This window comes from Cyprinus carpio, chromosome A10 (assembly GCF_018340385.1).
Source record: "Cyprinus carpio isolate SPL01 chromosome A10, ASM1834038v1, whole genome shotgun sequence".
Lineage (NCBI taxonomy): Eukaryota > Metazoa > Chordata > Actinopteri > Cypriniformes > Cyprinidae > Cyprinus > Cyprinus carpio.
Window position 1 is genome coordinate 12,038,281 of NC_056581.1, and position 16,974 is coordinate 12,055,254.

The following is a 16,974-nucleotide window of genomic DNA, read 5'->3' on the forward strand; positions in this document are numbered from 1 at the left end:
GAGGAGGTCTGAGCAAAATGAGAGGCTGTACTGGGCTGGGTTACAGGGTTATTAAAAGAATTAGAGAGGACTTTTGAGCCTGCTGGGGCAAAAGCAGAGAGAGGGTGGAGATGTACTGCAGATTTACTGAATTCCCTAAACGTCAGCCCTGTGGCACCAGTCCACTTCAAATGTACCAGCTATGTGGCTTTTCTTGCCTCTGTCATTTCCAGGGTTATTTATACTCTCCAGCCCTGAACAGCCAAGCCTCAAGAGAGCATGTACAAGACTACCCCAAACACTGTTATTTCAGATGCATACAGACCTTCACATAGTTTAGAGCTCCTTAATGTGATGTTTAACCCATTAATGCATAGATGATGTTCATTTGAACATAACGTGTAGCTTGTCAGCATAATGTTTGTAGAAACCTATGCCAAAATTCGGATTAAAGAGTTTGCAATCTGAGTAAACATCCAGAAATGGCCACATTGATTAAACACATAGTATCCAGCAAGATGACTGCTCATACGAAGGTGTTTTATAACATCTAAAATCACCTAAAATATTCACCCACAAAAAAATAGAAAAAGAGTGAAGACTTTGGCTACTGAAGTTGCTAGTGGCCTTGAATGAGTTAAAAAAAAAAAAAATTCCTCGCAGAAAATCCCGTTTCATTTTTATTCACAGAGCTTTTTTTTATAAAATCTTACTTTCCCTTGAGGTTATAGTTATTTAGGTTACAAAAATGATGGCCAGAGTAACACTGTGATATAGTGAAGTGAGGTGTTGCCAAGTATAGTGACCCATACTTGGAAGTTGTGCTCTGCAATTAACCCATCCAAGTGCACACACACGGCAGTGAACACACACCCGGAGAAGAGGGCAGCTATATTGCTGCAGTGCCCGGAAACAATTGGGGGTTCGGTGCCTTGCTCAAGGGTCTCACCTCAGTTGTGGTATTGAGGGTGGAAGAGAACGCTGGCTGACAATTCCCCAACCTTCAGGTTACAAGTCAGACTCTCTAACCATTAGGCCACGACTGCCCCACATATAAGGACATACATGGACAAAATGGAAAATTATGCTTGTGTATTATTTCTGTGAATATATATAGCAAGACAATATTCCAGCACTATAAGTTTTTTTAATGTATTTGTTTCCATTTTGTCACAAGACAGTTACTTTTGCAATGTTTATATACTACTATAGTTTTATTAATATCTTGAATTAGCTTTTATTTTTATATATTTTTTCTTGTAATTTTCTGCTTTAGATATCTCCGTTCATTATCTGTTTTAATTTAGTGCTTCAACTTAAGTTAACTGCCAAGACAACTTTTCTAAATTAAGATTTTTTTAATCTATATATATAGAGAATTTATTTTATTTCAGCTCAATTTCAATGAAGACATTTTTAAATTGTTTTAATTAGAATGTAATAATTTGGCAAGAATTCACATGAATTAATTTGTAGTAGCTATATATTAGTTTGCAAAATGACACCCAGGTCCACTAAAGTCATACTGTAGGTTTTTTAATTATCAAAAATGGTCTACTGAAACACAATAGATTATGACAACAATGTATACAAACAAACAATTAAAAAGCTCCCCTATCATCACTTGCTCTGGAAGAACCATTAAAAAAAACAACCAAGAAAAGGATAATGAGAAACATGTACTTCACAAAGACCAACCGCAATAACATTCAGAAACATCCTGTCTTTTCTAAACATCACATCAGAAACAGGTGATTAAATCTGTAGACACAGTAAGCTGAAAAGCTCTTCACAGTTTTTGTTTTTCGTCCTTCACATAAAATAAAGGGGCGTTTCAGGGTGTGATACGCACCTGTAAATATGTCTTTTTTTCCTGCAGTGTTCTTCAGTAAACATCATTTGTAGGTCCTACTGTTCGGAAGGGCACGAGAGTTTTGTTCCGTACGTGTAAGAAATGCTTGGCACTCTGCGTTGAGGCTCTCGACATGCGTTTGTTTTGAACGAGGCTGATGTTTTTGACTCAGCCGGTGAATAGCAGGCATTCAGCGGACAGCATCCTTTGTTGATTGTGCCACTGCCTTTTGACAGTTTCGAAAATAAATATGAAGTGTCTGGGTAAAATGCATCACTATCAAATGTACATACATTGTGCTGTCAGGCATTTAGACTGTTTCTTTTTTAATCTTCGAATATTTTGTCAATTCTACAAAAAGAAAATAAAAAAGAAAGAAAGAAACATGCCTAAAACATCCACTCATTGCATGGTTATTAATATGACTGTAAGAGGGTAGACATTATGTCATGCTAAGACACCTGAGAACCAAAGAGACATATTAAACAAAGTAAGGCTTAAATGGATTATATGCATGAGAGTAGCATGAGTGCTTGGCTAACGGCCCAATATACAGTACGTTCTTTTCACAATGTTCTGTCCTCATTCAGATTCTCACTTTAACATGAATTTTATTCATTCCTCAAGTCCATAACAGGCCCGTCCTCTTCATTCTCATTGGATGTTCCATGGCACTTAGTGTCCACTGGAAACCTTCAGGTGGTGTTGAGATGTGTTGCCATGGGGATGAGTAGGAGTTAAGTCAATTTTGTCATTTTCGTCGATCTGATCCTTTATTCAAGTCCTTCATTGTGATTGAGGCCCAGATCTCTCCGAGACATCTGTCTGCCTCCCTCGCTTTCTTCATCCTCTTCTTCGTCTTCCTCCTCGTCGATTCCCTCCTCTTCCTCCTCTTCATCGTCCTCCTCTTCTGTGCCGTCCATGGAATCCTCAGTTCCTCCCAGCATGGCTTGCTGCATCACCAGTGTGGCAGAGTCTGAGGACAGAGACTGCAGGCCATCCATGCCCAGAGAATCTGAAAAACATACACACAGAAACACAAATACATATATACTAAATTGCATCTGACAAAAAAAAAAAAAACAACAACAACTATTTATATATATATGTATATATATATATATATATATATATATATATATATATATATATATATATATATATATATATATATACACACACACCACACACACACACACACACACACACACACACACACACACGCATTACACTACCATTCAAAAATTTGTGATGGATTAAATTTTTTAATGTTATTGAAAGACCCCTCTTTTATGCTCACAAAGGCTGCATTTGCTTGATCAAAAATATTGTGTAAAAACATAATACTGCAAAATATTACAATTGCAATGAATACAATAGAAATAAATAGAAATGAATAGAAATTTCAAAAATCTTGTAATCTTATAAGTTAAATTAAAAATGAAACATCATTTTAAATGTCTTTAAAGTCATTTTTAATCATTTTTTATTTTTGCATTTACTTCCGAAAAATACTACAAACCTACATTTTTAAATTGAAGTGCATAATAAATATAATGTATTACATATAGTGTATTCACTGCATAAACGATAACTCCCATTCCTTTTCAAGCCTGAAAAAGTGAATATTGAAGAGAATAGATTTTTTTTAAATCTCTAAATTAATCATTTAATAATTAATATTTATTATTCAGTATATGTTACTAAATTGAACTGAGACCCGTTCTGAATAATGACACTAATAATGAACTTATAGTTGAATTGAATATTTTCTTATAGCTTATAGCATTGAACTTGCTTTATAATTGATGAATTTGTAGTTATTGAACTTAACTAAACCAACCGACTTGAGTTAAATAATGATACTATTATCTTTTTATAGCTGCTTTACAGCAGAATTCTGAATTTGTCTCATATTTTATGAAGTATCCATCATTGATTGTTATTTTCCTGTTTATTACAGTAAAGCTGCTTTGAAACAATCTGTATTGTATAAAGTGCTACATAAAAAAAGGTTACTTGACTAGAGAATGTGTTCATATTACTGTCTGAATTGTTTGTGGAGTGGGATCCGTGTGTCTGCAGGACTCCAGCTACAATGGAGTCGGGCCAGAAGCGCTGTGTGGGTCTGTGCTGAGATTTCATCTTCTTGGCTTTGGGAGCAGGGTCAGGATTACTGGCGTCCAGCATGGGCTGCAGTATACGCCTGCGGGCATTGATAAACCTTTCAAAAAGACAGGAGAAAAAAATGATGGGGATAAGACATATACCAGGATTTTTGCTAGATACTACATGCAAATATTAAACAAGTTTAGTGATTCTGTTTGTGGCCATTAGATGGTGCCATTTTGCTGTGAATTACACTGTAAAAACACTAGTGCAACAAACCAATCGTCCTTACCAGTTGTTCACCTGTAATAAAGTAAGATTTGTTTGTGCTGCAATCTGTCTTTTCTCGTCTTCTGTAGGATAAGGATGCTGGGAAACAACAACAACAACAAAAAAAGAATTATAAGGTATTATTTAAATGGTATACCTTTATTTTTAGTCGTTTTGAGTAAATGTCCATGTTTATATTTATCTATGTAAGTTCAAATTATATTAAAAACCAGATATGATTTAAATGAAGTGCAATTTAAACTCCCCAAGCCTCCCATTGGTTTGTAGGGTAAATATGTAAGAGGAAAACACATCCTTTTTCTCACCATGAGATGCTGGAAGAGCCAGGAACGCATAATGTTTGTGGCATGTTTGGGAAGGACGCCTCTTTTGTTTTTTGATTTCTTGTCATCACCGTCCAAGAGTGAGGACAAGTCCAGGTTCACCTTGGAAGGAAGAGAGATGAGAAAGTGAGCGGGGGAGAAAGGAGGGGTAGTTGCTAAGGAAACAAAGAGAGTCACCAGTCACCATTTCTTTGGCAGGGGCAAGAATGCCTTCAGTCACCATAGCAACGCAATGGGAGTAATGATACCTAAAATTAAAGCCAAGGAGGGTACATTTACTGAAGCCTTTCATCAAGTAAAAGAGCTGCGGAAAATGCAGTCAATTTTTCAAAAGAATCAAAAGAGTTTTAATGGATGCATGCTAAATTAACTATTTTCTTTTGGTTTACGCCATTCTGAGACTGGCATATTAACATTTCAGAGAAGTTTAAGATGCATAATCTGCGAGAGCTCCGTGTGCGAATAAATAAATTAATAAAAGAAAAAAAAGGAAAAATTTACATTTCCACTTTGAAAATAAGGATAATTAATTTCATGCTACCACTGCCACTGAAAGCCATAAAAAGCAGCAGCTCCCCACTGATTTTAAAATTTTTAAATAAATAAATAATAATCAAGCTCTAAAAACAACCTCCTCATTACATTTGCAGCTGGGTGTCATGTGGATCTTCCCCATTCCTCTACTCAAACTACACACACACACACACAATAACGGGGGGAGAGTGTGTAAGTGTGTGATTCAGGAAGCAGGGTGAATTAATTGGAGGCTTCATGCAGGGGTATTATTACTGAAAGCTTGTCAGAGATGTAGCTATGGGCGGAACTCTATTCCCAGCCTGTGTGTAGTGAAGCGCCTCGGCCCAAAGTTGGGTATCCACACAGACTCCAGCTGTCTATCAAACCCCAACTCATAGTTGATAGCATTAAAATAAAAAGTAACACTTGTAGAATTCCCAAATAACTTACAATATGTCTACACTTAAAGTGAACAAACGCATCATGATCTTAACTACATGGCAAGCGTTAATGTGGAATGTCACCAATCAGCTTGAACTTTGACTTCATCAATGAAAAAAATAAAAAATAAAAGAGGAACAAATATATAATTGTAAATAAATTATATGATTTTATATCATTTTACTATTTCTTTTTAAATAAATTGTTTCTAAAAAAATAGCAATGAAAGAGGAACAAAATCAATTCATAATATTCATGTACATAAATATATAGAAAATCCATATATATATATATATATATATATATATATATATATATATATATATATATATATATATATATATATATATATATATATATATATATATATAATTTTAAATAAAATGTTTCTTTTAACAATAAATATAATAATATAATATTTATGTAAATTATTGTAACAGAAATTAAAATTATTTTATTATTATTATAATTATTTTTAAATATTAAAAATATGTAGCATAAATAATATGCTTGTGTTTCATGAATAAAGTCCGATGCTGCTCTAAATATAATATAATAATAAAATAATAATAATAAATAATTAGGCCTCAAAAAGAGTCATCATTTTTTGTAGGCATCAAAATGTATGTGTCTGAAGTGTCTGAAGCCATGTAAATCCATAACAAGTAATATTTATGTACTATGTATATTTTAAAAATCTATATGTATATTTTAAATATTTAAAAAAAGACAGAAAATATAAAGTGCATGGAATAGCATGTCAGAAAACATATTTTGCTTCTTTGCAACAGCAGCGGTTCAGTGTTGTAGACATGGTGCTGTAGTCTAGAAATAATTCAACAGAATTCTACAGCTTCAATAGTTGGGAGGAAACAGCACTGAGAGCACATGTTGTCTGTCGAGCGGCTGCACACACCTGATTGTTTTGGACTTGGATTCCCTGTGGTAACCCCTGGGTCAACACCTGCCCCTGTGAGGTAACCATTGCCACCGGTTGATACAGCGTCCCACCTGTGGGAATCAGTCACAGACACAGGAGCGTGGTTAACACAGACTTACCCTGCCTGTTGAAAACATACTGTAATTACCCTGCAGCACAAAAACAAACCATTTCACCTCCCTTTCACCGCGCCAAAATAAAACTAAAGGGTATTCGGAACTGCTCAAGAGGAGAACAAGGAGTTCTTGTTTTGCTGCTAAATAGCTTGATTTCACAGTAACTAGTTGTTTTTATTCACAATATGAATCTACTGTTCTGTGTGAGACAGCTGTAAATAAAGAAAATTAGTAAAGAAAGATAAATGTAGATAATGTGCATTACATGGATGTCCGTATTTGCTTGCACCAGATGTCACGAATTTGGAAAGTAAAGCTGTTCTGAAATCTGAGCTCTCTGAATTTATAGCAAGCAAAAGGGACTGATGATTGGCCTCCTCACCTGAGACCACCTGAGAGTTGATAGTGGTCATGGCAACGTTGTTCTGTTGCAGTGAACCGGCAGGGACCACAATCCCAGAGGGGTTTACCGTGCTGGAGACAGAGGTGAGCGAGGGGGATGTGCTCTGAAGCAGATCCTATAAGAGGAGGACGAAACACTGGTTGGTGTCCACATTTCAATTTCTTGGGAAAAGAAATTTGGTAAAAAAATTAGGGCTGCCAATTAAACACGTTAGTTTAGTATGATAAAAAAAATAATTATTAGTTTAAAAAACTATTTAACTATATATATATATATATATATATATATATATATATATATATATATATATATATATATATATATATATATATATATATATATATATATACTCAAAATGTCCACAATTAATTATGCCTGTTGTAATGTTAGTATGAGTAAAAAATAATTAATTGTTAAAAAATATATATATATATATATACTGTATATAAAAACATAACAATAAAAATTAACACAATTATATATATTTAAATATTTTTGCTACTTAATTTTTTTAATACATTTTTTCAGGGTTGTATGATGAATACAATATTAAAAAGAACAACATTTATTTTAAAGAAATCGTTTGTAACATTATTAATGTCTTTACTGTTTAATGTATCCTTACTGAATAAAATCTTAATGACCTCAAACTTTTGAATGGTACTGTATATGTGACTAATTCTGATTAATTTGATAATTTGATGGACATTTTAATTGAATTATAATCGACTGACTGCTCTAGATGAAACATCCAAAAGTGTGTACTTTAAGTCTTCTCACGCAGAGGTCAGCAAAGTTCAGCAGGAGCAGCGAGGGCAATCCAGATGTGACCTTTTGCATTTCCGGGAGAGGATCTTGTGTTCGTGCAAGTGTAAATGTTACTGGTGTGAGAGTGTGTGCATTCATATGACACTGTGTTTATGTGTTAGAAACAACCTTTAGCCTTTAGACTGAAGGTCTAGGGAGATTGTATTTGTGAGTCACCTGCTGCAGGCCGAGGTTGGTCTGTGATGGTGAATACGGGCCGCCCAGGTCGTTCCGTAGCAGATTGTCACTGTGCATCTTGGTCTTGAGGCAGGTGATGTAACGGTTGCAGAAGTCTTTACAGAGCTCATTCACCTTCTCCAGCTCCAGCAGGTGGATCCGCAACACCTGGATCGCCTTCACCATCTACATCAACACAAAAGTAGATACAGGAATCAGTTTATGACAAATTCTTGCATTAGAGTGGTCTAAAACACTTTTATTTTTGTATTATTTATATTATTATAGTATTTATGCCTATTTTGAATATTTACAGTTTTCATTTTAAATTTAAGAATTTTTGTTATCAGTATTTTAAATATACAGGTGCATCTCAATAAATTAGAATGTCGTGGAAAAGTTCATTTATTTCAGTAATTCAACTCAAATTGTAAAACTCATGTATTAAATAAATTCAATGCACACAGACTGAAGTAGTTTAAGTCTTTGGTTTTTTTTATTGTGATGATTTTGGCTCACATTTAACAAAAAGCCATCAATTCACTATCTCAACAAATTAGAGTACTTCATAAAAACCAATAAAAAAAAAAAAAATTTTTAGTGAATTGTTGGCCTTCTGGAAAGTATGTTCATTCACTGTACATGTACTCAATACTTGGTAGGGGCTCCTTTTGCTTTAATTACTGCCTCAATTCGGCGTGGCATGGAGGTGATCAGTTTGTGGCACTGCTGAGGTGGTATGGACGCCCAGGTTTCTTTGTAAGGACCTTCAGCTCATCTGCATTTTTTGGTCTCTTGTTTCTCATTTTCCTCTTGACAATAAACCCAGATAGATAGAGAACCAACAGCATTCAGGTCTGGTGAGTTTAATTTCCATTCAAAAACACCAACACCAACTTTAACCAACTTTTAGTGCTTTTGGCAGTGTGGGCAGGTGCCAAATCCTGCTGGAAAATGAAATCAGCATCTTCAAAAATCTGGTCAGCAGAAGGAAGCATGAAGTGCTCCAAAATTTCTTGGTAAACGGGTGCAGTGACTTTGGTTTTCAAAAAAACACAATGGACCAACACCAGCAGATGACATTGCACCCCAAATCATCACAGACTGTGGAAACTTAACACTGGACTTCAAGCAACTTGGGCTATGAGCTTGTCCACCCTTCCTCCAGACTCTAGGACCTTGGTTTCCAAAATGAAATACAAAAACTTGCTCTCATCTGAAAAGAGGACTTTGGACCACTGGGCAACAGTCCAGTTCTTCTTCTCTTTAGTCCAGGTAAGACGCCTCTGACGTTGTCTGTGGTTCAGGAGTGGCTTAACAAGTGAAATACGACAACTGTAGCCAAATTCCTTGACACGTCTGTGTGTTGTGGCTCTTGATGCCTTGACCCCAGCCTCAGTCCATTCCTTGTGAAGTTCACTTAAATTCTTGAATCGATTTTGCTTGACAATCTTCATAAGACTGTGGTACTCTTGGTTGGTGGTGCATCTTTTTCTTCCACACTTTTTCCTTCCACTCAACTTTCTGTTAACATGCTTGGATACAGCACTCTGTGAACAGCCAGCTTCTTTGGCAATGAATGTTTGTGGCTTACCCTCCTTGTGAAGGGTGGCAATGATTGTCTTCTGGACAACTGTCAGATCAGCAGTCTTCCCCATGATTGTGTAGCCTAGTGAACCAAACTGAGAGAACATTTTGAAGGCTCAGGAAACCTTTGCAGGTGTTTTGAGTTGATTAGCTGATTGGCATGTCACCATATTCTAATTTGTTGAGATTTGAGAATTGGTGGGTTTTTGTTAAATGTGAGCCAAAATCATCACAATTAAAAGAACCAAAGACTTCAACTTCTTCAGTCTGTGTGCACTAAATTTATTTAATACGAGTTTCACAATTTGAGTAGAATTAGTGAAATAAATGAACTTTTCCACGACATTCTAATTTATTGAGATGCACCTGTATTTATATTTACCTTCAGTTTATTATTATTATTTCAGTTTTAGTTTGACCAATTTTAGTACTTCAACTTATTTCAGATAGTTGCCAAGGCAAGGTAAAGTTTTTAAGTTTTATTTCTAATATTTATATTTTGTTTTATTTCAGCATTATTTAAATGACCAGAAACTATTTTTAGTAGTTTTAATGATAATTAAAAATAACAAGGCTGGCCTAAACAATAATTTAGCAAGATGCCAGCAATAAAAATTAAATTAAAGCTACAACATCAAACAGAGCAAAGTGGGAAAATATAGTCAGTACAAAACCCACCGGCATTTAAAATAAATAAATAAATAAACATAAATAAAAAGATAATAATACCCTACATACATTTCAATGTCATTGTTTCAGGTAATAATTTTTAAAGATATTATTTTACATTTTATATTATTTCTTTCTTTCTTATTTTTCACCAGTTCCTCAAACTAAGCTATAATATGAATTTTGAAGACCTATATACTGTATTTGTGCACCTTTTGTTACATTTTCACAGTGCTTTTTTATCATTCACTGTATGAAAAAAAGCAGCCGGGACATTCTAGAAAATAACTCAATTTATGAAAGAAAGAAAATTATATGCATCTGAAACCACATTAGTGTGATTAAATAAAAAAATCAATTTTAAGTGAATTATTCCTTTAAATAAACTACAATCACTTCACTAAAAAGAATAGCAGAAGTGTTTTTCTCACTTTATTTCCCACAATTTTTCGAGGTTACCTAGCCAGCCCTCCCTGCCACTATTTGCCTAGTTGCGTTGTTTAATGCAACAAACATTTTCGAGTTCTGTTGATACATTTGGACGAGACTGAACTTTCTGTTCCAACTACCCATTCAAACAGTCATTGCCCAAAGTCAGAACTCAAGGACGACCAAATGGGCTAAAAAATGCTTTGCCAAGGAGGAGATAAATCTGCCAATTACTGCAGCTCGTTTAATCAGGGCTCAGTGCCATCTCTCTGAGGCGAGAACGAAGTGCAGCGCAGGCGCTATAACTGTCGTGGTGAAGAGTTAGAGAACGGAAGACCTGTGTGTGACCAGTGTGTCGTAAAGCACACAGATGCAGAGTTAATTGACTGAGCAGTGCTAGTCGGCCGAGTGCCCCGGTAATGATGAACAGTGACCTTTTTCCTCCTCCTTCCCTTAATTTCTAATTACTGTTAACTGTCTTGCACGGTGCAGAAGAGGAGAGATGATGAATATGAGGGGGAGAGTTAAAGGAAATGAGAACAAAAGAGAGGAAAAAAGAGCTTTGGACAATAGTTGGGCGAAGGTCATTGTGACTAATACTTCTGCCTTTTTATTCTCAATTAAACGTTATTTAATGTCGTATTTCTGTTTTAATGATATTTGAATTAAAGTACCTCAAAAGATGTATAAAGCGCAAATATGCCAGCAGAGGGCAGTGCAGATGTGAAATTTAGATATAAAAGATGTAAACAAGCTTTTAAGGGCAGGTAAAGAGCTTAAATTAGAAGAACGGCAAGTGATAGAAATAGCAAAAAGCAATAAGAGTGCGTACCAGGTTGTCTAGTTCAGGGTCCTCGCTGAAGAAAGGCTTGTGGTCCTGCTCTTGCTGGTGGACGAAGTTCTCGATGTCAACGTCAAAGCTGGCGGAGGTGATGCATTCCGATCCCTGCGTGGCTTGTTCACACTTCTCAAAAAGCAATGCCAGAAGAGGAAAAAGAGGATGCCTGCAGGACACAGAAAGAGATGGCAAACTATTAATATTATTATAGTATGCAAAATGTAAAGTAAACTGTGCACAGTATGCAAATGTAAAAAGTCCTAAATGACTTGCCAAAATGAGAGCAGAACAACTACAGCACGCTGTGTGAATTACTGCATCCCATAATGTCATGCGCTTGACCTATCCTTTCATTTTTAAATAATGGAATGAAGCCAGAAGCAAAATCATGTTTTTTTGTTGTTGTTGTTGTTGTTTTTTTACATTCCCTCTAGACTCATTAATTGATCAAACTGCAAAAAAAAAAAAAAAAAAAAAAAAAAAAAAAAAATACTTTTGTTTTTGAAAGATTTCATGTGACACTGAAGACTGGAGTAATGGCTCCTGAAAATTCAGCTTTTAAAATATATTATAATAGAACACACTTATTTTAAATTGTAATAATATTTCACTGTTTTTACCAATCAAATAAATACATCCTTGGTTAGTAAGAGACTTATTTCAGAAGCATTTAAAAAAATTTACCAACTCCAAACTTTTAAACAGTAGTGTATATCCTTTCATACACCATAATGTTTCACGTTCTGTAGGTTCTTTCACAGTATGCAATAAGCAGTATACCAGTATATAATAAGTTAACCAGAAAATAACCAGTTTCTTTGCTTCAGGCAGGTCAGATGACAATACCCAGCAGCTGAATATAAAATCTGTCATCTTCATCTGATTGTAGGCATAAGCTCCGTCTAAAGGTTTCTTTTAGCAAGTTGACATTTGTCATGTTAACAGCATTAACATTTCCTGTATCATCAGAGAATGAATATGTTTGCACTGGTTTCAGTCTGTCTAGAGAGAGGCTTCTGCTGAAGAGCAGACCTAATGAAAGCTAAAATTCACTCAGCTCAGCCTCTTGAAAGCTAAGCCTAGACTGACATGCAGAACTCTGATTAAATTAATAAGAAAACAACATCACCACAAATCATTAAGGGTCATGCTTTTCCACTAAGGATTCTGTCCTGTTCTATCATAACGCATCATATCCAGACACTACCAAAACTAAGGAGCAGTAACATCATAAATGAAAATATTTTGGGGAATAATCATGTTGACAAAATAGCAGAATTGCTCAATAAAGACGGTTGTTTAGAAGTGGTTTAGTTCCCATTTGGTGCTGTCATTGTAGTGATCCTGATTGCATTTATGCCATATAAATCTTACTGTGTTTTGGAACATATTATTTGTATACATGTGTATAAGTTTGGGGTGGGTAAGATTTTCAGGTTGTTATAAAAAAAAGTATCTTTATGCTCACCAACGCTGCATTTATTTAAGTGAAAAATACAATACAAACAGTAATATTGTTTTATTTTAATATGTTTTAAAAAGCCTCCAGTACACAGTGTCACATGATCCTTTAGAAATTATTCTAACATGCTAATTTGGTGTTTATTATCAATGTTAACAGTTGTGGTGCTTAAAATGTAGCATTGAAACAATTATTTGAAATATTTTGTAAGAATGTAAGCGTTTTTACTGTCCCTTTTGATCAATTTAATGTGTCCTTGGTGAAAAATGTGGGGGAAAAAGAACAGAAAAATCTTGACCCCCAACTTTTGAATGGTAGTGTATGTTTCTTTAATCACAAATAACAATTCCTGGTTCATTTTGAATATGTTCAATGAATGAGGGAATCAGTTGCAAACTCAGTAATGACACTGAATAATTCACTGAATGTGTGAATCGGATTCAAACAATATAACTTATCAATACCTTTCTGAAGTCTTTTTAATTGAAAAAAAAAAAAAAAGATCCTGTTCATAAGAGTCATTCGTTCACAAATTGGACATATTAGCTTGTGCTTTGTTTGTTGTTGCATGCAAGAAACACTGTCAAAATAGTATCCAAAGTAGTGCCCTATCTTATCCTATCCTATGTGTGTTCCTGTGTATATGTATTGTTTTTTCCTTGTGGATCATGTTTGAGAGACTGAGAGAGGCTTTGAGACTGGGTGAGGGGCCCAGGCTCCTGCTGTAACCCACCACTCTCATTTGCAGTCTTTAATAGCTGGCTATATTAGACTCTAATCTGCCTGATCCCAATTTAATGCCGCTCCCTCCAGCTGACGTGACAGGAATACTAAACAGGATCGCAGTGCTGAGCAGCGAGGCGATCTGCACTCCCTCCGGGCTCGTCTCGCTCCCCTCTGCCGTGCCAGCCCCTCTTCCTCTCTCCCCTCCCCAGTCACACTAAACCCTGGAGGGCATGGCTGGGTTATCTCTCCCCTTCTCTCTCTTCGCAGGCCTGGATCATAACCCGGACACAGCCCTAAAGGCCCAAAGCCAAAGGATGCTATCAATTTAGCTCTCAGAGGATTTGGCTGTGGCTGAGAAGGCTGAGGAACAAACTACCCAGAAATTAGAGCATAAAATCGAATTGTAAAGTTAAGCCACAAGTTACAGGTTCATCCGAACACTCACATTCCCCGGAGTGAGTCTAATGATGCTGCATTATCTTCATGAGGAGGTTATATTTCATAACATTCATCTGTAGCAGAAACTATGTGCGTTTTTTGGAAACTTCAGTCATGTCTTGCATACAGATGCGATGATGGACATGAAGCAGCTCTTATTCTGAACATAACATTTCTGATCGCCTTATCTCAGACAACATGCCAATCGCAGTAAAACCTTTGCTACTAAAGACGGCCAGAACATTTACAGCAGTTACTGTCTAAACTAATTGCCTCAGTTGTTTCAAAGGCTAAATTAGGTTGGAAAACTCTTAAGTGTAATCTGATCTCTCTGAGCAACTCCAGACTTTTACATCTCTTTATCTACACTTTCTGGATGAGGCTGTGTGACGCAAAGTGATGAGCTAGTCGGTTAATCTTATAAAATGGGCTGGTTTAAACGAAACACTTCATGCTATTTGTCTTTAACCTTTAGTTATCATCTCATAACTCTTTCGGGAAATACTGTCCAGACTGCCATCCCTAAAAAGGGAAAGAGAAGGCTCATATAATTGTAAGCAGAGGGGCCATTAAAATGACTTTTACATTTTATGATAGGCAAACAGTTGTTATGAAGTACTGATGTCATTAAACACTAAAACCAAACTTTAGCCAATTTGAAATCACTCATCAGATAATACAGACATGCGTACAAACTAGTGTACTAGTGTAATTCAAATCACAAACAAATAATTCCTATAAGAGCAGTTTCTTGCAATGAATACAGTTTGGCTCTGATTGACTTCCAATGAGTGAAATACAATGGAAGCTAATGGAAATTTTACTTGATTTTTTTTTTTTTCCTGCAGAGGAAAGAAAGTCATATGGGATGGAAAAGACATGAGGGTGAGTAAATAATGACAGAATTTTTATTTTTGGATGGACTACCCCTTTAAGGTTTGAGAAAACAAACAAAACACATACAGTAAGAAAAACAAACCTCAGCCACTTTGAATTCAAGACCACTCATGAGATAATCCAAATCATGACACGTCTTCCTTCAATAGACGTGTAGACAAATAATTTTGCTAGAAGAAAAAAATTTGTATTTCCATTCAAATCATTTACTGAAACGAATCATTCATACAAAAAAAAAACTAAAGAGTTGTCTAATTGAATCAACGAATCTGTCAGAGTGGTAAGTAAATTAACACCTGAATCATTTACTGAAATGCAGTATGGCTTCAAAATAAATAGAGAACTGGGTAATTTGGTTTTAAATTAAGTTCAATCCACAAACAAATGACTTATGAGCAGGTGGTATATATATATATATATATATATATATATATATATATCTATATATATATATATATATATATATATATATCCTCGAAGCACTACTTCCATTGATACATTCATCTCATCTAACACTGCGTCTGTACGCTCCTGAAACTACATGAGGTACCTAGAGCTGGTAAGGTGCCAGAACAGCAAGACATTATCTGCAGTGCAGAGGTCTCAGGACGGAGGGAGCTGGGGAACTATTAACCCATAAAAGTGTCATTTACTGAGATAAGAGTCAGATCCAGCGAACTGACAAATAAAGTCAGACATGGCGTTTTTATTTCCATTTGACCAATACTAGGTTTCATAATGTCAGCTACTGAAAAACTTAAAGCTTAACCTAATTGGGTTTACCTATTTTTTGATTTCAAGCTGAATTTGTCATAAATATTTAAGTGTAGCGGTCTCAAGCAAATAAATAAATCTTTTCAGAGAAAATGAAAAGCACATCAAAGCAATTCCGAGTCCAAAAATAAAGCTGGACGTATTTTCATGCTAGCTCTAGCTGCATTTGTTTTGGTAGCGTGGTGGGCCACCCACGGGCTGCTGGGGAGATGGGGGTGTGCTCTCTGTGTGTTCACCCGGTATGTTTGCCATCCTAATCAGGGCGAGCCAGTGGCTGCTGCCTTTATTAAACCCAGTCTGGGGTGCCCTCACGCTGAGAGAGCTCACTCACACACACACACACACACACACACACACACTCACACACACACACACACACACACACACACAAACACACACTCCCTCTTCGAGGCTACATGTCTGGAGCTCAACCTTAATGGGGGCGAGCATACACACACACACCACTCGCCATCAGGGTTTATAAAGGACCCCTACTGCTGCATTTCAATGAGTGGTGGTGCTCTTTTTCAACACTGTTTTACTGCTCTCTCCTTCACCTGTGAGGTAAAGGCTAGTTGCGGCTTGTTGTCATAGACAGCCGGCTCTTATCGTTGGACCACAGGTATGAATTTAGAGGTTAAATACAGAGATGCCACATAAAAGCAATCAAAAAGAATAAAAAAATGTAGTTCCTAAGGTGTTCAAATTGGTTTGTGTTGCTATGTAGTTGCTAGGGTGTCACGCGTAGTTTCTAGGGCATTGGTATGTAGTTGCAGGGTGTTGCTATATGGTTGGTAAGGGGTTCTGAGTAGTTTTAGAGTGTTTCTATGTGGTTGCTAGGGTACTGCTACTGTATGTGGTTGCCAGGCTGGGGTACTTTTCCCAAATTCATCTTTAGCTAACTATGGTCGCAAGTTCCATTGAAGTCTATAACGATGGAAGGTAGGGTGTAGGGTGTTGCTATGAAGTTGCTACGGTGTCCTAGGTAGGTTGTAAAACATTGGTATGTAGCTGCCAGGATGTTGCTTTCTGGTTGGTAGAGGGTTCTGACTAGTTTTTCTACTGTTGCTATATGGTTGCTATTGTATACACTCTGGCTACCAAAGCAATAAAAACGGTATTGCTAGACTGGTCTGAGTGGTTTGTAGGGTGTTGCTATGAGGTTGCTAGGGCATTCTGGGTTTCTAAGAAATCGGTATG

The 16,974-nt window shown here is 36.1% G+C and overlaps 1 protein-coding gene across 1 annotated transcript in view; it reads right to left on the reverse strand.

Annotated features, from left to right (window-relative positions):
• Positions 1-16,974, reverse strand: part of LOC109113274 — a 66,593-nt gene that overhangs the window by 4,750 nt on the left and 44,869 nt on the right. Inside the window, exons 5-12 of the mRNA XM_042764562.1 lie at positions 11,472-11,643; positions 7,955-8,140; positions 6,950-7,085; positions 6,428-6,522; positions 4,537-4,656; positions 4,233-4,309; positions 3,877-4,055; positions 2,608-2,846 (exon numbers count right to left, since the gene is read on the reverse strand). Of these exons, the coding sequence (XP_042620496.1) occupies positions 2,608-2,846; positions 3,877-4,055; positions 4,233-4,309; positions 4,537-4,656; positions 6,428-6,522; positions 6,950-7,085; positions 7,955-8,140; positions 11,472-11,643 (1,204 nt within the window). The remainder of the gene's footprint in view (positions 1-2,607; positions 2,847-3,876; positions 4,056-4,232; positions 4,310-4,536; positions 4,657-6,427; positions 6,523-6,949; positions 7,086-7,954; positions 8,141-11,471; positions 11,644-16,974) is intronic.